Source organism: Humulus lupulus, chromosome 1, assembly GCF_963169125.1.
Source record: "Humulus lupulus chromosome 1, drHumLupu1.1, whole genome shotgun sequence".
Taxonomy (NCBI): domain Eukaryota; kingdom Viridiplantae; phylum Streptophyta; class Magnoliopsida; order Rosales; family Cannabaceae; genus Humulus; species Humulus lupulus.
This window is the reverse complement of record NC_084793.1, coordinates 182,031,742-182,055,339: the sequence shown is the minus strand read 5'-3', so window position 1 is coordinate 182,055,339 and position 23,598 is coordinate 182,031,742. Positions and strand designations below refer to the sequence as shown.

Below are 23,598 nucleotides of genomic sequence, written 5' to 3'. Positions count from 1 at the left end.
CTTGTTTTTATTGTGAAATCTGAATTTTCTTTGGGGTTCTCTTGTTCTTACTAAATTGGCATTTAGTTTCTCTTGTTCTTATTGTGAAATCTGAATTGGCATGGAGTTTCTCTTGTTTTTATTGTGAAAATTCGAATTTGCATTAAGTTTCTCTTGTTCTTTTGTGAAATCCGAGTTTTTTTGTTTTCGAATCGTTCTAGTTCCACCAATTCTGATTTTTCTTGTGTCTTGTACCTGCATTTGAGAAATCAAAAAAAAAAAAAGAAAGAAAGAAAGAAGAAGAAAAATCAAGAGGATCTGAAAAAAAAAAAGAAAAAAAAGAGTCTGGAAACGTCTCCTAAAAATTTTTGTTCTAATCTTGTTCCTTATTTCCTAGAGGTTCTTTTGCCAAATCCTCACGCAAGTGTATCAAAAATCATCACTTTTTGTTATATTTGTTTGGTTTGTTGTGGTTTTATTTGCTACTAGAATCCTCCATCATATCGTTTGATTAGTTTTGAAAGAGCATAAAGAAGAATACGAGTGAAAAAAAAAGGCAGAGGTGCGAGCTTATTTGAGGGTAAAAGCCATTGAAATTGAGTGAAACACGAGTGGATTTGAGTGAAAATATTGTTCGAGTGAAACACGTGAGGGGGTGTGGTGAGGTCTCTTTTCCATATTGTTCTAACCTTATTTTGCAGATTTCCATCATGGCACAAAATCCAGAGGGGAATGCAAGCAATGAGAATCCACCACTTGTGGTTCCGAATCTTCAAATTCAAGCATTACTTGGGGAGATGCGAAGGATGATGAGGGCAGAGTATGAACAAATACATGAGAGGTTGGATAGGGTAGAAAAGGGAACGCAACAGAGGGCTCGGAGGAACAGGGTGCAACAACGGGATGTTGAGGGTGAAAGAGAGTTTGAAGGGGAAGATTTAGATGAAGAGTTTGATAGGATGTTAGAGGGTAACCATAGGAGGTATGGCCAAGATAGAGAAGCTAGGAACTGGGTAGATAATAATTTGGGAAATATCAAGATGAGAATCCCCGCATTTCAAGGGAAGAGTGATCTCGAAGCATACCTTGAATGGGAAAAGAAGATGGAGTTGGTTTTGGATTGTCACAACTACTTCGAAGTGATGAAGGTAAAACTTGCAGCTATTGAATTTATTGATTATGCTATTGTGTGGTGGGATCAGTTGTGCATCAACAGGAGGCGAAATGGAGATCATCCTATTGAGACTTGGGATGATATGAAGAGGGTGATGAGGCAACGTTTTGTACCAGCTCATTACTACCGGGATCTATTCCTTAAGCTGCAGGGTCTTCTTCAAGGTTACAAGAGTGCTGATGAGTATTATAAAGAGATGGAGATGGCTATGATTAGAGCCAATGTGGAAGAAGATCGGGAGGCGACAATGGCAAGGTTTTTGAATGGGTTGAACCGAGAGATTGCTAATACAATTGAGCTACACCATTATGTGGAATTGGAAGATTTGGTGCATATGGCAATGAAAGTTGAGAGGCGGCTCAAGAGGGGTAGTACAAGTTCAAATCCGAGACAAATCCCACAAAATCCAAGTGCAGCACCTTGGCGGTCTAACTATCCAAAGAAAGAGGAAAACCCTTTTACTCACAAGCCAAAAACCGAGCCAAAACCAGCCACCACAACCACAGCCTCTCAAGGTAAAACAGCCCCTACTTCATCTCGTTCTAGTGAGATTAAGTGTTTCAAATGTCATGGGAGAGGACACATAGCGAGCCAGTGCCCAAACAAGCGAGTTATGGTAATTCGGGATAATGGCAAGATAGATTCTAAAGATGAAGGTGATCTTGATGACATGCCACCATTGGAGGACGCTTCTATGGTTGATGAGGAGTTTGGGGCAGAATATGGTGAGATTATTGCACTAGTCACACGACGAGCCTTAAATTTGCAAGCAAAAGAAGAGGAAGAAGAGGTACAGCGGGAGAACATCTTTCACACTCGTTGTCATGTGAAAGACAAGGTATGTAGTGTTATTATTGATGGTGGTAGTTGCACTAATGTTTCTAGTTCTTCCATGGTTGAGAAGTTGGGGCTCACAACACTTAGACATCCTCGTCCATACAAGTTGCAATGGTTGAATGATAGTGGTGAAGTAAGGGTTACAAAGCAGGTTGTTGTATCATTTCGAATTGGAAAATACGAGGATGAAGTATTGTGCGATGTGGTTCCAATGCATGCTGGACATCTCCTTCTAGGAAGACCTTGGCAATTTGATCGGCAAGTGCAGCATGATGGCTTCACCAAAAAGTACTCATTCACGTTCCGTCAACGGACAATCACTCTAGCTCCGTTGACACCAAAACAAGTATATGAAGATCAAGTGAGGTTGCAAAAATTGAGTGATAAAAAAAAATTGAGTGATCAAATGAAAGAGAGTGAAAAGATGAATGAGAGTGAGGGAAAAGAGAGACAAACAGAGAGCAAGGTCGAATCAAGTGAGAAAGAAAAGAGAGAGAAGAGTTCGGCCAAGGAAGGAAAATGAGAGAGAAAACAAAGAAATTTTTATGTAAAAACAAGTGAGGTCAAGCGAGCATTGATTGCAAAACGGCCGATGATTGTACTCATTACAAGGAGACTCTTTTAAACACTAACCAACTTGATTCTTCACTGCCTAGTGTTGTTGTTTCTATTTTTCAAGAGTTCGAGGATGTGTTTCCCGAGGAGGTACCACATGGTTTACCACCTATCCGAGGGATTGAACATCAAATTGATTTTGTTCCCGGTGGTTCAATCCCAAACCGACCAGCATACAGAAGCAATCCGGAGGAGACGAAGGAACTTCAAAGGCAAGTTGAAGAATTGATGGAGAAAGGGCATGTGAGAGAAAGCATGAGTCCTTGTGTTGTTCCAGTGATTCTAGTTCCCAAGAAGGATGGAACATGGAGAATGTGTGTTGACTGCCGAGCCATCAACAACATAACGGTAAAATATCGACACCCCATTCCTCGTTTAGATGATATGTTGGATGAGCTGCATGGTTCTTGTGTGTTTTCTAAGATTGATCTTAAGAGTGGGTATCATCAAATACGAATGAAAGAAGGAGATGAATGGAAGACAGCGTTTAAAACTAAACATGGATTGTATGAGTGGTTAGTCATGCCTTTTGGATTAACTAATGCACCTAGCACTTTCATGCGCTTAATGAATCATGTTTTGCGTGCTTTCATTGGAAAATTCATTGTTGTGTATTTTGATGATATTCTTATTTATAGCAAGAGTTTGCATGATCATGCCTCACATTTGCATTCAGTTTTGGATGTGCTTAGGAAAGAGAAGTTATATGCTAACCTCAAGAAGTGTACTTTCTGCACCGATAAGCTTGTTTTCCTAGGTTTTGTTGTGAGTGCTACAGGTATTGAGGTTGATGAAGAGAAGATCAAAGCCATCCAAGAGTGGCCGACCCCCTCCAATGTAGGTAATGTTAGAAGTTTTCATGGACTTGCTAGCTTTTACAGGAGGTTTGTGAAGGATTTTAGCACCATCGCCGCACCACTTACCGAAGTTATCAAGAAGAACATTGCATTCAAATGGGGTGATGCACAAGAGGAGGCATTTCAGCTTATTAAACACAAGCTTACTCACACTCCTTTACTTGCTTTACCTAACTTTTCTAACACGTTTGAAGTTGAATGTGATGCTTCTGGTGTAGGTGTTGGCGTTGTTCTTATGCAGGATGGGAGACCACTTGCGTACTTTAGCGAGAAACTAAGTGGGGCTGCACTTAACTACCCCACTTATGACAAAGAGTTGTACGCATTGGTTCGAGCTTTAGAGACATGGCAGCACTATTTGTGGCCGAAGGAGTTTGTGATTCATACGGATCATGAATCTTTGAAACATTTGAAAGGACAACATAAGCTGAACATGAGACATGCACAACGGGTTGAGTACATTGAGACGTTTCCCTATGTCATTCGGTATAAACAAGGTAAGGAGAATGTGGTTGCTGATGCACAGTCACGCAGGTATGCCTTAATCTCTACTCTTGATGCTAAATTACTTGGTTTTGAGCACATTAAGGAACTTTATCATGTTGACCACGACTTTGGGGAGATTTATGGTGCTTGTGAAAAATCTGCTGAGGGAAAGTTTTATAGGCATGAGGGTTTCTTATTTAGGGAGCATCGGTTGTGTGTACCTAATTGTTCGTTGAGAGATTTGTTAGTTTGGGAGTCCCACGGTGGAGGGTTGATGGGACATTTTGGAGTCGCTAAGACTATAGCTATGTTACAGGAGCACTTCTATTGGCCACACATGAAACGAGATGTTGAGCGAATTTATGGTAGGTGTGTCACTTGTAGGCAGGCTAAATCGAGAGTCCAGCTAAATGGTCTTTACATGCCACTACCTATTCCTAGTTCACCCTGGGTTGATATTTCGATGGATTTTGTATTGGGTTTACCTAGGAGTAAGCATGGGAAGGATTCAGTCTTTGTGGTTGTAGACCGGTTTTCTAAGATGGCTCACTTTATACCTTGTCATAAAACTGATGATGCTTCTAATGTTGCAGATTTGTTCTTTAGGGAGATTGTGAGATTACATGGTATGCCTAGGACAATTGTGTTAGATTGGGATGCTAAGTTCTTGAGTTACTTTTGGAAGACGTTGTGGGGTAAACTTGGAACGAAACTGTTGTTTTCTACTACTTTTCATCCTCAAACTGATGGTCAAACAAAAGTAGTTAATAGAACTTTATCCACTTTGTTGAAGGCTATCATTAGTAAGAACATTAAGACTTGGGAGGATTGTTTACCACATGTTGAGTTTGCTTATAATCGTTCCATGCATTCTTCTACTAAGCCTTCACCGTTTGAAATTGTTTATGGTTTTAACCCTTTAACTCCTTTGGATTTATCACCTTTACCTGTTTCTGAGCATGTGAATTTAGATGGCAAGAAGAAGGCAAAATTTGTGAAGCAATTCCATGAGAGGGCACGACTCAACATAGAGAGGAGGACAGAGCAATACATCAAGCAAGCTAACAAGGGACATCACAAGCAGGTTTTTGAGCCCGATGATTGGGTGTGGTTGCACATGAGGAAAGAAAGATTTCCAGCGCAAAGACGTTGCAAGTTGCTACCTCAAGGAGATGGTCCGTTTCAAGTGCTAGAACGAATCAATGACAATGCCTACCGACTAGATTTACCAGGTGAGTACAATGTTAGTGCTACTTTCAATGTTATTGATCTGAGTCCTTTTGACGTAGGTGACGATTTGAGGACAAATCCTTCTCAAGAGGGGGGGAATTATGAGGACATCAAGACTAACGATCCAATTCAAGTTCCAGTTGGTCCGGTGACGAGGGCACGAGCTAGGAGATTCAAAGAAGAGCTTAACAACTTAGTCCAGAGAATTCTACAACAGGAAGAGGTCGAGTTCACTACTGAGGGTGAACAAAGGCTTATGCTGCTCATCAAAGTTGATTCAGTTTAGGAGCTTGATTCCTTTAATTATTTGTTTTAGTTTGAACTATATTTTCATGTTTTATTAGAGTCTTTGTTGGAGTCAAAAGACATGTCGTTTTGGGCATTTTCATTATGGGTATTTTAGGGTTTTTATATGTCTAAAAACCCTCTTTGTATTTTTTGGCTACATTAGGCCTTGTGGACAACTTGGAATTCAGATAGTTTTGGTTAATGAAAAACATTGTGAGTTTTCTTCTTGAGTTCTTGAAGAAACTTTCGAACTTATCAAGGGGATTCCTTGAGGCGTTCAAATCTGACTTATCAAACGGATAATCCATTCCTGTTTGTGGCGTCTTCACCATACCAAGGTTTGTGCTTTGCTAAGCATTGGGTCACAGTTTCCATTCCAAATTCGAGTGTTCTTGGGTTGTTTTTCCAGATTTGGTTCGGGTTTCGTCACATTTGTTGGCGTGGTTTGTATCACTTGCGAGCCTCAACAGACACCTAGCTATGTGCAAAGTAGGCGCCTAGCCACACGATCCTCAATAGGTGCTTGACCAAGTGCGAAACAGGCGTCTATCCTTGTGACATATATATATAAAAGTACTTATAATACATATATGTGAGAGCGATGAACCTTATGAGACAACAGTTGAATCTATAAGGACCAGCTACCCTTAAAGAATCTAAAAACAAAGAGTCAAAAGGTCCCTCAAAAGTGACCACTTCACGAACAAACCCATCCTGCAAAGGCACCATGTTGTAGAAGACGAAAGGGGAGCCCAAAGAGATCCCCAAGTCTAGATCGACTGGGTCGCCTTACTAAGGGAAAAAGGGCCTTGAAAATAGGTGTTCGTAAGGTTTCACAAAAACAACCTCCTAAAAGGGTCTCGACCCGAGGGGAGATCACCTCAATAACCAAAATAGGATCTCAAAGAAGATGCTTATGAAAAGGGTCTCAAAGAAGACGCTTGCAAAAATAATACTATGCATAATGACGAGAGACGCTTCTCCCACAAAATGAAACTCACGCGCAAAATATATAAAAGGATAGCGAGAACCCAAAGGGTCAACATATCCTTACAAGTAGTCAAGGTGCACCAATAGACACGAATCACATGCCGTAGAAAGGTCCCAAAGGGAACCCTTTCAAAATAAAGCTATTGGCACTATGACCATGAGGACTTGCAGAAACTCCTTACAAAAAAAAATGGCTTCTTAAAGTCTCACATCGATGAGAGAAAGAGAAATTACACTTCCCTTATACTTGTGCGAGCATATAAAATTATCTTGTGAACTGGTACATCTGAAAGAGTTGCGAGATAAGAAGTCCTTGTGTCGTAGGCTCATGGAAAAATGACCTCGTTATGCGAGACCGCAATTCAGCAGGCTTCAAGTGGAATGTGCCCTCAATGCGAGAGGCTCTCGCTATGCGAGATGCTCTCGCAATGCGATGCCTTTGTGTATTCACCTCCACGCTTAGATGTGTCTACATCGTGAGGCCGCAATGAAAGTCAACTTATGGATATCTCTTAGTAATATCCGTCTCACAAAACAAGAGGCAACTCAACTCATACTTTTCCAAGTATGAATGATGGAAATCCTCCCTCGAGCTTGGTGCCCAATTGAGTTCGCCTCCTACCTTAGAAATTCCTCATAACACCACAAGAGTACAGTAAGTGTAGCATCATAATAAGTCTACAAGGACGCCTAAAGACCTCCTCATACATTGGGGGGCAAGTGTTGATGCCAAAAATCCACAAGGAAAAATATGTGATCTCGCATTGAAATGAGTAAGGGTCTGCGAACATGAAAGAATTGACCCAAAGAACAACACAAGCTAAGTTATAGAGTTCGGGCTGGCCTAGAGCCTAAGACCTTAATGCTCATATAAGGATGTGCCTCATTGTGCAAGATACCCTCTTTGGATGCCAAAAGAAAACGTAACACACCCCCGAGGTAGTCCCAGAAGACCATGGGTCAAATGATAGAACCTTCGATCCTCACAATCTTGGCTGCATCCTAGACATGCCCACACCGCGCACATGCAAGACCCTCCGTCTCGCGCATATGCACCCAGCTACATCACGCCTCACAAAGCCACAACCCCCGTCTCACGAGTCTCGCGCATGTGCACCATGTTGCACCATGCCTCGCGAAGTCATGGCCCCCCTCTCGAGACACTCCATCTCGCGCATGTACACCATGCAACAACATGCCTTGCGAAGCCATGGCCCCCCTCACGAGACACTCCATCTTGCGCATTTTCACTATGCTGCACCACACCTCGCGAATCCACGGTCCCCCCTCGCGAGACACTCTGCCTCGCACATGTGCTTCAGCTGCGTCGCGCCTCGCGAAGACACGGCCCCCGTCTCGCGAGTCTTGCGCATGTGCATGATGCTGCACCATGCCTCGCGAATCCACGACTCCCGTCTCGCGAGTCTCACGCATGTGCACTATGCTGCACCACGGCTCGCGAAGCCACGACCCCCCTCACGAGACACTCCGTCTCGCGCATGTGCTCCAGCTGCCTCACGCCTCGAGGGTGTCCCGCACCTGGAGGTGACCTCGCGCCCATCACGGCCTTGCAACAAGAAGGCGCCTCACACATGGAAGGCACCTTGTGCCTGGAGGGTGTCCCGGGCATCGAGGAGGCCTCGCGCCCATCATGGCCTCGCACCAAGAAGGTGCCTCGTACATGGAAGGCGCCTCACGCTTGAAGGGTGTCCGGCGCCATGAGTGTCTCGCGCATGGAGACCGTGGGGCATTGGTCTCGCGAAGTGAGACCCTCGACTCACACATGGGCATCATGTCTCATCGCATACGTAGCAGGCCTCGTTGAAGAGGCCTTATCTATCTCCCCGAGATAAGCGCCACCAATGGAGCACCTCTCTCCTTGTGGGTCTCACGAGATGTAGAGTCAAGGACCTCTTGAACATGCATTCAAGGAAGGTTAAGGAAGGCCTCACAACGATTCGATATGAAGTCAGAAGAGGTACATAATGAACTTACAAACTAAGAGGAGTTAGAGTACAGACACAATGCCCACGCTAGACATGTAGTGGCAGTAATAGAATGGTACATAACAAACACTCTCCAAGCACGCCTATGACGTTGGTGCCCGACAAGTAGTGGAGGTACGACACAGTACCAAGGCAGGAGTACTTTTGCAGACCCCTGACATATACTGGAGCCGACCATCACTCCTCCAACACCACTACCACCTGCAGTCTGGATATGCACCTCCTTGTCTCTTCGATACAACAATGTACCAAGAGTCATTAGAGATCACCTATAAATAGAGCTTCACTTCATCATTGAACGGGGTTGGAAAATGCATTGTATACCCAAGCTATTAAGCAATATACAAGTTTTTACTCCATTGTTGATCTGCATTTATCTTTCCTCGAGTCTATTCTAAATTCTCACTTAGTTATTATCTTACTAAACTTTGTGTTTTCCGACCTAACATAGTTGCTGAGTTCTCACTGTCAACAGTCTACTTACATATTGTAGTATTATGTTCTTTCCAGAACATTAGAAAAATAGATAAGATCGGATATATTTGTTACATCAGACTAGGCTGATAGTCATATCATAAAGTTGACCATAAGTCAATTCAATCTCAATTCTAACTGGTTTGTAATCTAACTGATTGTATTATTCAACTCATTTAATTTGTTCGTTACCAGCTTACCCTACGGCCTAGCCCATACTTACATTTTGGGGACTTGGTAGTGTTAATTATAGATATGAACATCTATAGCTTCTAGCAAGTAGTGAAATGATGATCACCTTATAGCTTGGTTCAACGAGTTAAATGATTGAGTACTAATTTTTGTGATTAAAATTCACGAAAATATCATCTACGAGGAACTTAGTGGTATTTAATGATAAAATACAATGAAATGTAAAACAGTAATTTGTACACGACTCGGTTGTAGATCATCAAGAGTTTACTTTTTTAATTAGACATTTTTATTATTACTTTAGTATAATTAATAAAATTTTAATTATTTTCAAAATAGCAATAATTAATAATTTTTTTATAATTTTTTATTAATATTATATTACTTTAATTTTAAAAATAAAATATTATAAATTATATTAATCATAATAAAAGCATATGTAAAAAGTTCTCGATATTTCAATAAGATATTTTTTCTTTGTTTCATTACTATTAATTTAATTTTAATTATTTAAAAAAATTCTTATATGAAACTTTTTATTAATTTTTTAGTTTTAAAAATAAAATTATAATAAACTAATTAAATTATATTAAATGTAATAAAACAAGAATAAAAATGTTTTATTTAGAAAAAGTTTGACTAAAAAAGAAATGAAAGATATTGTCTTTTTTTTAAAAAAAACAATTAAGTATTTGGGTAAAAAGTGGAGACATGTATTGAAAGTCTTCACGTACTAGCTAACAACTAGTCACGTAAAAAATTTATCATAGACCAGCACACACCAAATCCGTACACCAAGTTTTATATAAACCCTCTTCCATCATCCCACAATGTTCGAACGAATCCTAGCTAGCTCACTCACACAACCGTTGACTTTGAGGGCAAGGAATACAATCTCATCCACACTGCAATGGCCTACGAGGGAAACGTGAGCGCGTCCGTGCCGGAATGGCTCAACAAAGGGGACAACGCGTGGCAGATGATTTCCGCCACACTGGTGGGCCTCCAGAGCGTACCGGGCCTGGTCATCCTCTACGGCAGCATCGTGAAGAAGAAGTGGGCAGTCAACTCGGCCTTCATGGCCCTCTACGCCTTCGCCGCCGTCATCCTCTGTTGGGTCACTTGGGCTTACAAAATGTCCTTCGGCCATAGGCTGCTACCCTTTTGGGGTAAGGCAGGGCCGGCTTTGGGACAGAAGTTCCTGATCTCTCAATCGAAGTTACCCGCCACCGTTCACTACTTCTCGGACGGCGTTAGCGTGGAGACTCCGGCTATCGAGCCGTGGTATCCTGCTGCGACGATGGTTTGGTTCCAATGCGTGTTCGCCGCGATAACGCTGATACTCCTGGCGGGTGCAGTGCTTGGGAGAATGAACTTCAAGGCTTGGATGATGTTTGTACCGCTATGGCTCACCTTTAGTTACACTGTTGGAGCCTTTAGCTTATGGGGTGGAGGCTTCCTTTTCCATTGGGGAGTTATGGACTACTCTGGTGGTTATGTCATTCATCTCTCCTCTGGGATTGCCGGCTTCACTGCAGCTTATTGGGTACGTATTAATTAATCAATATATTAATATTTTACTTTTTTTGGATTATATACAGAATATAGAAAACTATTTCCGTAGTATTCATGCATACGTATAACTTGGAAATTTAATACTTATAAGACGTACGACCTATTTTTTGACTTGATGGTTTTCGATCAGTCCACTGTGCACTTGAAGAGGAGTGATTCCTTATATATATGTTAATTGGACCTAGTCTTCAACCATAAATTGCATTAAATACAAACTGAAGGGCACTTAATTTTGCAAACCAAAGTTGGTGTGACTCGTTTATCGTTGCAATTCAATAATTTTGTTCATTTTTCCTCTACATAGTCATACATATATAGATTTTTTTACAATTGATGGATAAAAGTAAAAAATAACCGAACGTTACAATTGATCGATATACAAAATTCTGACTGCGTGCATTTTCCCCGTTAAATAATGAATTTAGTTTTTGGCACAACTTAGATGACACTTTATAGTTTGCATTACACCAATAATATTATGTTATTTTTTTGGTGTTGGGCACAATAATGTCCCTTAACAATTCTCCTTAAATTCTCCCTTAAGTAATTATAATCTTGGATGCTTTTATCGTCTAAATTTATTTAATATGATTTATTAAATTATAATAATAAGTGATATTTAATTTTAAATTTATCCACGTATAAAATTTAATAAATTTATCTCATTCTATTAATTAAGCATTTTAAGATGTCTTATAGCATTAATCATTTTCTTTTCGGTCTAGTAAATTTACATATATATATATTATGCTTGTGGACAAACTATGGAGTAAATTTTTTTTATTTTTTGTTTTTTCTATTTTGGACCTTACAGTTTTGATATTAGTTTCCTTATTAATTAGTTTGTTAACTACTTCTTAAGTAATAAATTATATAAATATATATATATATTTATATATATTTGTCCCTTTGTATTATTCCATTTACCCTTTGGGAGTACTCCAAATTAATATTTGTATATATGGGGAATCATTTTAGACCTATGATTGATATAAATATATATTATGTGAATTTCAATGATACATGCGACTTTTTATTAATTCTCTTTAAGCACGAAAGAGGCCTGTTTTGGACCTTACTTACGCATATATGGAGTATAATAATCATCTTCTATTGCTGTTTTTATTTATATATTATTGGAATGAAAATGAAAAATAAACTGAATAATAATAATAATAATAATAATAATAATAATGGGTAAATTAAAATGAAAAGGTGGGGCCAAGAGAAAAAAAGGACAGAGAGAGATTCCCACCAAACAACGTACTGCTAATGCTTGCGGGGGCAGGGCTGCTGTGGATGGGGTGGGCAGGATTCAACGGTGGAGATCCATACGCAGCCAACACTGACTCATCTATGGCTGTCCTTAACACCAACATATGTGCTGCCACCAGCCTCCTCGTTTGGACATGGCTTGATGTCATTTTCTTCAACAAGCCCTCTGTCATTGGAGCTGTCCAAGGAATGATCACTGGCCTAGTTTGCATCACTCCCGGCGCAGGTACCATTACCATTATTTATTAATTACCATCCAACTATTTCTCATCTCATCTCATCTCATTCATGATGCATCTCTAAATTCTTACTACTCAGCTATAAAACCCTTTAAATTAAACCACAATTAATTAATGTTTTACCTCTCAAATAATTTGACTACCGTACAACTATGCATGTGCATGTGTCCCGCGCACAGTACCACAATTATACTAAAGTATGTCTTAATTAACACATCCCTAGCAATTCGTGTACTCGTATCTGCACGCATCGTGTGTAGTACACGTGTAAGAAGAACATTTTCTGGGTATCTAGTAATCGTAAGATTCAATGGATCTTTATTCTGTTTGGCATGAAAAGTTGGATACAATAGTAGACATTTTCATAAATATATATACATATTTATATTTATACTATAGACTTTAATTTATATTATTGTTTCATTATTATTAATTTTCAAGAGACATGATAAATATTTCGTATTAAGTACACATATGCACTCACTTATTTGGTTGGCAAAGAATCTTATGTATATCTTATTAATAAGCAATAATAAGAACTTGAGTATGAGACTACTATCGTGTTACTTTGAATGTACGACATCAAAGTTGTAATAAATAAATATGACCAATTCTTTTTATTAAGTGATAGTATTAATAATAGAGTTATTAAGAATTATATATGTTCCAATCCGATGACGGACACTATTGATTAGAAAAATAGTTTGAACTATATATTAGTCCAAACATACAGAGAATAAGTTTCGCTATTAATTTTGTTTTATGTGTACAAATAACGACCATTAATATGTTTATTTTTCTTTTTCTAATTTTATTATTTGTTTTAGAAATATATTAACTAGCTACGTAGTTATGATAATATGTAGCTTTTATATACTATAATGCCCTATATAGGATACAACATATTGTTCTTTTTCTATATATGTAGGATACAGTAAATCATATATAGCTATATACATTACAATCGTGTATATATATATACAGATAAATATTTAAAGCGAGGAAATTAAAATATTGTGATTACGCAGACCCATGATAAGTACTACATTTGTATTTATCAATTATTTTGATTTAAATCCTATATCTCTATTATACAATATAGGATTGATCGGTGGTCCTATCTGAAAGTTGGTGTGGACCATGCGTAGTACTGAAGCGGATGGTTCGCGCCGGCTTGATTAATTATTGTCTTGACTTTCTTCCTTTTTCATTTGTACGTTAATGTTACATTATCTTTTTCATATTTACACTTGATGGACTTAAAGGTTCTCGTATATATATCCATCCACATTACCCAGAGTCAATTTATCAACTTTTAATTGAATAATACTACCTATAACTAGTTGTTGTTGTTGTATTTTTTTTTTTTTTTGAGGATATCTTCCCCCCCAAAAATATTATTAGGATATGATAAACTAATTAAAAACAACTAAAATAACAAGTAATAAAACTTGACTTTTTTTTTTTGACATGAATTAATTAGGTCTAGTACAAGGATGGGCAGCCATAATAATGGGAGTGATGTCTGGCAGTGTCCCATGGTTCACCATGATGATCCTAGACAAAAGGTGGAAGCTCTTCACCAAAGTAGACGACACCCTCGGCGTTTTCCACACGCACGCAGTGGCCGGCCTCCTCGGTGGCCTTCTCACTGGACTCTTCGCCGAGCCCCAGCTTTGCTCGCTCTTCCTGCCCGTCACCAACTCCCGTGGAGGAGTTTACGGAGGGTCAGGCGGCATGCAAATCGCCAAACAGCTGGTGGGCGGGCTGTTCATCATCGGTTGGAACCTCGTGGTGACATCGATTATTTGTGTAGTGATAAAGGCGGTGATGCCGCTTAGGATGCCGGAGGATCATCTCCTCATTGGTGACGACGCGGTGCATGGTGAAGAGGCCTATGCGCTGTGGGGTGATGGGGAGAAGTATGACGTTACCAGACATGAGGTTTACTACTCTGATGATACTTCACAACCTCGTCAATATCCATCAAGTGGTGCTACTCAAGTGGTCTAAAATAATTTGCGAGAAAAATAGTGCTCATGTTGGTCAAGGAAAATACGTGATCTTTCAACTTAATTCCAAGGGTTCATGTTCGTTTGTGAAAGCAATTACTTAATTTTACAAATTGTTTATATATCTCGAGAAGAGTGTCATAGTGTGGTTGTTATTGTTGTTTGATTATTGGAAGGCCTTGTACGGAACATGGGAGTTTTTGTTTTCTTTTTCTTTTTCTTGCTTGGTGAACGCCCCGTCAAACAGGGGCGCCATTCATTGAACCAAAAGGAGAAGTGCAGAGTTCATAAAACCGAAGAAACACACGAGAACAGACAAAACTAGAAAACTAAAAGCATATGGAAATACAACATAAAAGAGTAAAACTAACAATCAAATTACCTCCGTGTAGAGTTAAATGAGTCTTCTTCGAGTTGATCGAACGACGGATCTTCTTCAAGTTCCATTTGATGAAATGGTTAGTAAATTTTTTATACTCTTCTGTGGACGCTTCTAGCAAGTAAGATTGGTACCTCCGTGTTGAGTTAAATGGGTCTACCACCCAAACATTATTTTATTGGAATCTAACTAACCTCTTTCCGAACTGAATCGCATCCTTGGGCGCCATGAGGAAAGCCTTAGCTTCTGCTGTCATGGGATCAGTCGCCCTGGAATGGGCAGCTCTAGTGGTTCCGATGACTCTATTATGGTCCGTGCTTAGTACGGCTGTAAAACCTCGGGACTTACCTCGGGATTTTTCACGTTGAAAAGTCAAAAACAAAATTATAAGTTATAAAATTATAATTTTTTTATATATGTGGTGGACCCACTTTAATATTCAGATTTTTTTTCTGTCCTTTTCCTTCCCCGTCCCCGACCACCGAAGCTTCCATTGCTACCACGCGCTGGGCTTGAATATTAGTGGTCCGCGATGACCCCATCCCTAAAATCTCAATGTCATTGGAGTTACGCACACGAACGAAGGTGTCAAAGTTTTGTCGTCAAAAATTTGATTGCGTCTGTCGAACAATTCCGGCCACCTCTAGACAATTGGTTGGCACCATTGGAACCCGCTTGGAGAGAGGAACAAAGCCCACTAAACCATTCCTATCAACTCGCTATTTTTCTCCGGCAAGATTTCGAGTATCTCCATCCCTTTGGAAGCGTTTTCCGACGACATCGGTAGTTGTTTGGGCTAATGAGTTGCATATTTGTGATGTACTCATTTAGGGGATCATTTTGATATATGACATACATATATTCGTCGACGTTTCCGGTACACCACTCACTGCCGCCACCAACCGTTATTGTGCACTGCTTGGGTTTAAAATATGGTCATATTATATGTCATTCGACATGATTTTGAATAAGGAATGCAATGATGATAATCGTTTGCTCATTTGCTGCACGTAGGAAAAAACGTGATATTTTAATTGGATTAATCACACTAGGATCATCATTAAGCTCAGGAGCGTCTCAAAGAATTATCAAATGATCGTATCTAGAGATAGAGACTCAACTTAGTTCTCATACTTATTTAATTTGTATTGGATTGAATTAAACATATTCCAATTTTGATATTTATAAAATGTTTGAAAAATAGAAAACTTAATCTGCATATTTTTCTGGACTATATAGAGGGCACTATGTGCCAACTATACTTTTTATATACATATTGATGTAGGTTATGATTTTTGGGCTTTATTCAAATGCAGTCATTATGCTGCCCAATTTTCTAAAATAAAAGGGAATATGTCTCTTATTATTCATGTTTACCTACTTTTGGTTATACTGTTGAGAGCCATAGTGATCATAATTTGTGCTGGTTGTTGTTTCACGAGCTAGTCTTTGTGTCATCATAGGTAGATTAGGTGTCCACTCGCCTATAGGTGTAAAGACCTAGCATTTGTATACAGAAAGTGTTCTGAGCCTCCCCCTTGTGGTGGTTATCAGGTTCGACTACCCAGTTTAGAATGTCGGTTTTCTATGATGGATAATGGGAACTTAGGATATAGTGGACGGTGTGATGTGCACGTGTAGCTATGCTCTTATGATTCTGTGTGGTCTCTCTGTCTTTGTTTACACATGATGATGATATGCTTTGTTTTAAAAGCTAACCATGCATGGATTTTTAGTATAATTGTGGGTCCTTTGTGAATAGTTGTATTCCTACTGAGCTTTATATGCTCACTTGTATTAATCCCTTCCAAGAGAATGCTCAATTTGAGATTGATGGATACTAAGATGGATAGGGATCCAAAGTCTGAATTTCTCCTAGTTAGTCCAATCTATTTTTCTCTAAGGTTTTATGTTCAAGGCGAAATGTATAATTTGTGAATTATTTATGATTCTATTAAGGTATATTATGTTTGGAGTTTAGCTATGCTATTTAGTTTGAAGAATTATGGATGCTAATTATATTTCTAGGATTTTCCACTTATTAAATTTGACTTAACTGTGAGAATATTATTGTTTTATGTATAATGATAGATGATCCAACTTTTATCACTAATATTTTTCTATATAATTATAGGATTTATTCCATTATTTTGGATTTATAATTATGATATTATTTAGTATAAAATAGAGGATCATTTATAAGGGTTATTTTACAACAAGGGTCAAAGTTTGATCTTTGACCACCCAAGTTATGGATATTACACATCTGCCACTGCCTAGGGCTCGGGTCGCAACAATCGCCAAGTAAGCCACGTTATCCGTCCTTGCAGCGTCTTACACATAACAGGTCCATCCTGGTGGTGGCGAGGCTTCAAATGATCGTAGTTGCCAAAGGATTAAATTCGGCTAGCCATTCTGCGTGTTTGTGGTTGAAGATGTTACACAGGGTCTTGAAAGGGGTGGGGTTACTTCCATTTGTGATTGAGTTTCTTTTTGTCACGACCCAAGCCCAAGGCAGTGGTATATGTGTAATATCCATAACTTGGGTGGTCAACATTCAAACATTGACCCTTGTCGGAAAAAATAATGCTTATAAGTGATCCTTTAACTTTGACCCTTGTTGCACCTAACTGTATAGCACCACAAAGTTGACTAAGCTGATGGACCAATCATATGCATTATTGGATAAGGATTTCATTAGAAAAAAATTTTATTAAAAGGAAGATGCCCTTAAAACTGCTTTTGAAATCGTTAAGATTGATCAACTTCAATTCTGCTGATGGTGTTTGAATCGAATAACACTCTACAATGTTCTTGGTTCTTATGAGTAGAGATTTCATACCATTTGGGATAGGTTTGTATTGGTTCTCATTAAGGATATATGTTGTATCTTGAGAGGTGTGAGGAACACACTGAATATTTGTAAGGAGTGTTGCAGAACTTGATGGATTATAATTTATATGCCAAGAAAGAAAGTGTGACTTCTGGATTATTGAGATTAAATTATTTGAACATGTAATGTTTTAGGAAGATATTATTGTGGATCATGCAAGGCTAGATCTATCTTGCAATGGAAATATTAATCAAAGAGTGTGGTCAATATCGATGGATAGTTTGGATAGAAGGTCACTATCATCAGTTTGTTGAAAGTTCTCAAGAGTTGTTATGTCATCAACAAAACTTGACAAGGCAGGACATTGAGTGTGGTGTGGGATGAAAGTTGTGAAAACAAAAACTATCAAAGAACTAGATAAAAGGTTGGGCACCACACGTGTAACAACTATTCCCAAATAGTGATGCATTGTCACAAGTTATTCTGGTGTGTCTTGGGGAGATACTTGTTCAATGTAGTAAGATTTTTCTTTTACGCTACACACCAATTGAAGTCCTATGAAACGAATTGCACATGCATGATTGAAAGCTTATAGGTATCACTTTGCCTTAAATGGTTTGAGACGTTACTTATATGGGATGAAGTTTGAGACCTATTATCGACCATAGAAATATGAAGTGCCTCTTCCCTCAAAGAGACATAAAGATGAGATAAAAAGATGGGGTAGGGTACTTGAAAGATTATGATTTCATTGCCATAGTATTATCTGGGTGAAAGCCAATATGGTGGCAGATGTATTAACGTGAAAATCTCATAGTACTTTGGCATGTTTGGCTCTTATGAACTAAAAGAGAACAATCACAGTGGATGATTATAACTTGCAGTACTATGAGTGAGAAAAGATAGCTTGTGTCTATTGCGTGGTGATTGCAACAATGCTACTTAAGCAAGTTAGACATTGCCAGTGGAAAGATAAGGAATTGAGGCTTTTTGGAATCGAATCCAAATTGGCAAGCATTTAGATGGATAGACGATAAATGCCAAAAGGTTTTTATTCCATAAGGGATGATTGGTTGTTGCATATATTCATAATTTGAAAGACTTTTCTATGATCGAGGTCATAAGTCTTAGCTTGTCGTACATGCTGAAAGTATAAAGATGTACTAAGACTTGAAGAGACGACATCGATAGGTAGACATGAAGTATAGCCAACTTTGTTGCTAAGTATTTGGGTGCCAATAGGTTAAGGCTATGCACTAGAGATACTCGAGTTTGCTTAAGCCATTGCTTATACTAGAATGTAAATGAGACAAGTTTACCATAAATTTTGTAAATGGTTTTCCTTGATGCTTTTAAGGCATGGTGTTGCTGGATGATTGATGACTCGTTCACTAAGTTGCAAAATAAAAAAATTAATTAGTTACTATTTACTCAACTATATATGTGGATAGTGTAGTCGACTATAATAGATATCTTGGAGCATGGTGCCAGATTGATATCCTTGTTTCCCATCAAGATTTTGGTGAGCATTGCAGGAGCATTCTGAAACTAAATTTGACTTAAGTATTTTTCACATCCTTAGATTGTTGGATAGTTAGAGAAGACAATAAGGATGTCGAGAGACGTGCTTCGTTCTTGTATCTTTGATTTCAAAAGTTACTTGGAATCACTTGTTGTGAGTGGAGTTGACTTGAAATCAAAATTTCTTGATCATCTATAGGGGAGACCATGCAGATCGCCCTTCTATTGGACAGAAATGGACAAGTGTAACGTCCCAAAAACTACCTAATAAGGCTTAGGGCCTTGATTAGGGGGCTAGGATTGCAATATATGGAGTTATATGTTTGTTTGATATATTTGATTTTGATCATGTGAGTTATATGATAATATAATTCGTGGTGCATGTGTTAGAGGTATTAAATATGCATGTGGGCCTGTTTCTTATTAGAATGACAACTTTCGTAATTTGGCATGTTATGGGCATAATTGTATATATATGTGATATATGTGTAAGACCACATTATTATGTGGGTTTATTTGAGTTACGCGACACGAGACGATCCTATGGAGCAAGTTAGCGGGAAAGTCACAACGGGACCCAATACCCGACTCGGGGCGAGTTAAGGGGTATTTCAGGTATTTGGCATTTAGTTGGGTTATCAGTTAATGAGAATGAATAATTGAGAATGTATTTGGAGTTAGGAAGTTTACGAGGGAATTTGACCATTTTGCCCTCGGGGACGTTTTTGGTACCCCGAGCCTCGGGATTAGCTTAAGTCACTTAAGCCTTAAGGGAAACAAAAACAAAACACATCATACCTCTTAGAAACCAACTCTCTCCTTTCTCTCACACTCTTTCTGATTTTCTCTCTACTCTTCCAAGAAAATTCATTGAGAATTAAGGGGAATTTCTTACTGAAGCTTGGAGATTAAAGGCTTAAACTTGGGAGTGGATTAGCTACAGCTAGGGAGACTTAAATCACAGCTGAGGTAAGCTTTGGACCTTGATTTCCATTGATTTTTATGCTTAGTTTAGCTGTTCTTGAAGAGTTCTTGACCTTTATAGCTCAAGAGTTGAATTTGGTAATTTGATGAGTTTTGCAACTAGGTTTGTTTGGTTTTGTTGCTGGGAAGATGATTGAATTATGGTTTTGGGGTGCAATTGGGATAGTTCAGGTTGGATTTGGCTGTTGAAAATTGAAGGAAATCTGGGTATGCAAGGCCAAGTCGCGACTCTATTCTTGAGGGGCCGCGACTCAGCTGAACCTAGGGCCCTGGGAGGCCTCTATCTGGGAGGTGCGGTGCGACTGTCTTGGGTAGGTCATGGCCCGCATCGCTTTGGTAGAGGGAGAGGGCCTCGGATTAGAGGGGCGCGCTACGACCCTCAATGGCAGGTTGCGGCCGCTGGGTAGTTTTGGCCTTGGGGAGTTTTTACTGATGGGAACCTTTTCCTTAGGGCTCGGGATCGAGTCCACTACCCGATTTAGTGGAATTTGAGGCCCTGGAGGCTAGGACTCGGTCCGAAAGCCTTTATTTTCTCGTTATTGATGGAATCCTATATTATGGTTGTGACTAGGTTATCGCTAAGGGCTCAGAACCGGGATCGTGCTCGAGGGTCATCCTTATTTTACGATATACTCGAACTTGAGGTAAGAAAACTGCACCCAATACGTGTTATATGTCATTAGGGCTTGGCCCGATTGTTATCAATAATTATGATTAGGGTATGGTCCCCTGAGAACGTTTATGTTTAAGCTATTATTTCACATGTTGATTTATATTCTAAGTGTTTCATGTTTGTTGCAAGGAGGTATGATTAGTATTATGAGTACGGTTACTCGATGGTGTAATGTGATTAATATACATGCGTACTCATTTTGTTGGGATATGCCTATTCGTATCTGTTTCTGTATTGAAGTTTGAATACCTGGATCAGGGCTTGACTTATTAATCAAGGACGACAAAAGCGCATTGCGCGCTGGTCGAAAGGCTTAGGCCTAAGTTAGCAACGTACTATTACGTTGGCCGATCCTATGGTCGCTGGAAAACCAAAGGTGTTGGGTTAGCTCTACGGATAGTTACTCAAAGCTAAGGGCGAGGGCCCTAGGTGACTCTATGGTCACATAGCTAAGGTATAGGCCCCGGGGTTGGCTCTATGGTCAACTGTTCACGGAAGCGACCCCAAATTGGTCCAATTACAATTTATTTGTAACTGAATGACTGTATGCGTAGGTTATTTTTGTTGGACATGCGGGATAAGTATCTGGAAATCTGTATTTTCTGTTTATGCGCATGTAGATTTTTCTTGCTGAGCCTTGGTTCATGGGTGCTTTGAGGTGCAAGTAAGTGGAAGGGAAAAACTGATCAACATTGAGTTGGAGAGCTTCAGTGGCAGCGTGTACATATGCGGCTGCTCGACCACCACGACCAAGGATATCTCAGAGGAACTAGGGTTGTAGCCCTGTTTTTGCCGCTTAGGTCGGTTGGATGTAATTTTTGATATACCTACACTTCTTTAAGAATTTGGTTGTAATATTTTGGGATCCCACGAATGTATGATACTTTTTAAATAAAAGTCAACGATTCCTTTGACCAAAATTTTTAACCCTAGCCCTTGTCATTAACCATAGTTACATGTTTTAAGCCAAATGACTTAATTTGCAAGTTTGACACAATTTAAAGTACGTAGTGTAACAGGAATGGATTAGGAGGACGTTACAACTTGGAATCAGAACTGCCAAGGTTTAAGGGTCCTGAAGACTGGCTGAGCTTGTACACTCACCACTAAAGACAAGCTCGACTCAGGTTTAGGTAATTATTATGTGGTTAAATGTTTAAACATGACATGAATACCTTATCTGCGTACCTGTTTAGGAAGCACGAGATAATCTGATAGGACCTGGCCCTTGACTGTTGCATGAATGATAAAGAGCGTGCTTATTAGCATCATTACTGCTTGTGAATGCAAGGGAATCGCTTATTAGCATTATTATTTATTTATAGGCCAAGAAATGCTTATTAGCACTGGCAGGGATTAAAAGAAGATGCTTATTAGCAATGTTATACATGCGTAAATCCTTGGATATGTTTACGTGTATTGTTATTTGTTGATGGATATTAGGAAGTGCTTATTAGCACTATGAATGAGCATATTATGTGAAGGCATGCTTATTAGCATTGCACTTGGTTGTTTATTTGTTTGATCTTGGACCACCAGGCGACAAGAGGAATAGTTATTACTTACCTAACGACCGATTTGATCCCTATAGGGTGGATTGAGTAACACTATGAATCCTCGAACGTCAGTGAGGTTGGTTGGCCAAGAGTTACAGGCCCCACCGCCAACTCCAGAAAACTGGCAGCAGGTGCTTGTTGGCATGCAAGCCAGATTAGAGAGGTAGGAAGAAGAGATACGCCTCTTGAGACAGCAACCGATTCCAGCAGGGAACCCACAGCCCGCGGTACCGGCAGTGATACAGCCGGAGGTACCAGTAGTAGTGCAGCCCCAGGCAGGGGGAGATAGGTGGGAACCTCTGTATGAGAGGTTCAGGAAGAAACACCCTCCAATCTTTGAGGGTTTCTCAGATCCACTGAAAGCTGAGTAGTGGATGACCATGATAACCACTATCCTGGATTTTATGAGGGTAGTTGGTAACGAGAGAGTGGCCTGCACCAATTATATGTTTCGGGAGGATACCCGAATATGGTGGGAGGTGGTATCCCAGACCAGAGCAGTAACCACTATGGAATGGGAAGAGTTCAGAACCTTGCTCAATGAGAAATACTACCACGACGTAGTTAAAGCTGTGAAGGTTGAGGAATTCAGCAAGTTACTTCAGGGTAACATGAGAGTGACTGATTACGCCTTGAAGTTCGACAGATTGGCAAAGTTTTTTGGGGATCTAGTGCCCACTGATGGGATCAGAAGAGAGAGGTTCCTTCAGGGGCTACAACCTATGATAGCACGAGATGTTCATATTACCTATGTGCCAGGATTGACTACCTATGCATAGACTATGGAGAAGGCCCTGATAGCTGAGAGCGCAGAGAACAACATCTGGCGCGACAATGAAATTAGAAGGGATTCTAGGAGGCCGGGACCTCCATTGACAGGTTTTAGTAGGGGTTGAGGCCCTAGTGATCAGAAGAGGAAGATTTTGGGTACAGTTTCAGCTTCAGGGCCAGATAGGAGTGTATAGATGGGTCGCCAGAGTGGCGGTGAAACCTAGAGAGCATTCCCCGAGTGTGCTCGATGGAGGAAGCGCCACATTGGGGAATGTCAGCCGAAAGCATGCTTTGTTTGTGGTAGTATGGGGCATTTGAAGAATTACTGCCCGAGAACCAGAAAAGAGGAGCCAAAGAAGGTGGACAGCTTGACGCCAGCTCGGGTGTTCACCTTGACCCAGACAGAGGCCGAGGCTAGTCCCTCGGTAGTAACAGGACAAATTCCTAGTGTTGAAACTTTCTATAATGTTTTGATGGATTCGGGTGCCACACACTCTTTTGTTCCTAGTAGGATTATAGATGGATTGTGTAGACCGTGTAACTTCTATCTTGTGGGGTTTGGTACTATGTTGCCTACTGAGGAGTTAGTGATTTCTAGGAGATGGATTAGATCACTACCAGTTATAGTGGATGGCAGGGAATTATCAATTGA

General features: G+C 39.7%; 2 protein-coding genes across 2 annotated transcripts; both read left to right on the top strand.

Annotated features, from left to right (window-relative positions):
- The first annotated feature begins 1,069 nt into the window (after nucleotides 1-1,069).
- LOC133825231 (uncharacterized) lies at nucleotides 1,070-5,249 on the top strand. The gene is made up of 8 exons (XM_062258205.1): nucleotides 1,070-1,127; nucleotides 2,670-2,953; nucleotides 3,029-3,111; nucleotides 3,244-3,329; nucleotides 3,681-3,790; nucleotides 3,890-4,136; nucleotides 4,920-5,134; nucleotides 5,238-5,249. The coding sequence occupies exons 1-8, from the start codon at nucleotides 1,070-1,072 to the stop codon at nucleotides 5,247-5,249; spliced, it is 1,095 nt and encodes a 364-aa protein (XP_062114189.1).
- A 4,711-nt stretch (nucleotides 5,250-9,960) lies between these two features.
- LOC133823436 (ammonium transporter 3 member 1-like) lies at nucleotides 9,961-14,499 on the top strand. Its single transcript, XM_062256212.1, has 3 exons — nucleotides 9,961-10,674; nucleotides 11,919-12,204; nucleotides 13,701-14,499. The coding sequence occupies exons 1-3, from the start codon at nucleotides 10,039-10,041 to the stop codon at nucleotides 14,228-14,230; spliced, it is 1,452 nt and encodes a 483-aa protein (XP_062112196.1). The 5' UTR covers nucleotides 9,961-10,038; the 3' UTR covers nucleotides 14,231-14,499.
- Nucleotides 14,500-23,598: the final 9,099 nt, after the last annotated feature.

Bases quoted from the DNA above. Each gene is read 5' to 3' on its own strand.
- LOC133823436 (XM_062256212.1), top strand. From the start codon at position 10,039: ATGGCCTACGAGGGAAACGTGAGCGCGTCCGTGCCGGAATGGCTCAAC. The intron at 10,675-11,918 runs GTACGTATTAAT...TAAAATGAAAAG, and splicing joins GCTTCACTGCAGCTTATTGG to GTGGGGCCAAGAGAAAAAAA. The intron at 12,205-13,700 runs GTACCATTACCA...TGAATTAATTAG, and splicing joins TTGCATCACTCCCGGCGCAG to GTCTAGTACAAGGATGGGCA.
- LOC133825231 (XM_062258205.1), top strand. From the start codon at position 1,070: ATGGGAAAAGAAGATGGAGTTGGTTTTGGATTGTCACAACTACTTCGA. The intron at 1,128-2,669 runs GTAAAACTTGCA...CTATTTTTCAAG, and splicing joins ACTACTTCGAAGTGATGAAG to AGTTCGAGGATGTGTTTCCC. The intron at 3,112-3,243 runs GTATGAGTGGTT...TCTTATTTATAG, and splicing joins TTTAAAACTAAACATGGATT to CAAGAGTTTGCATGATCATG.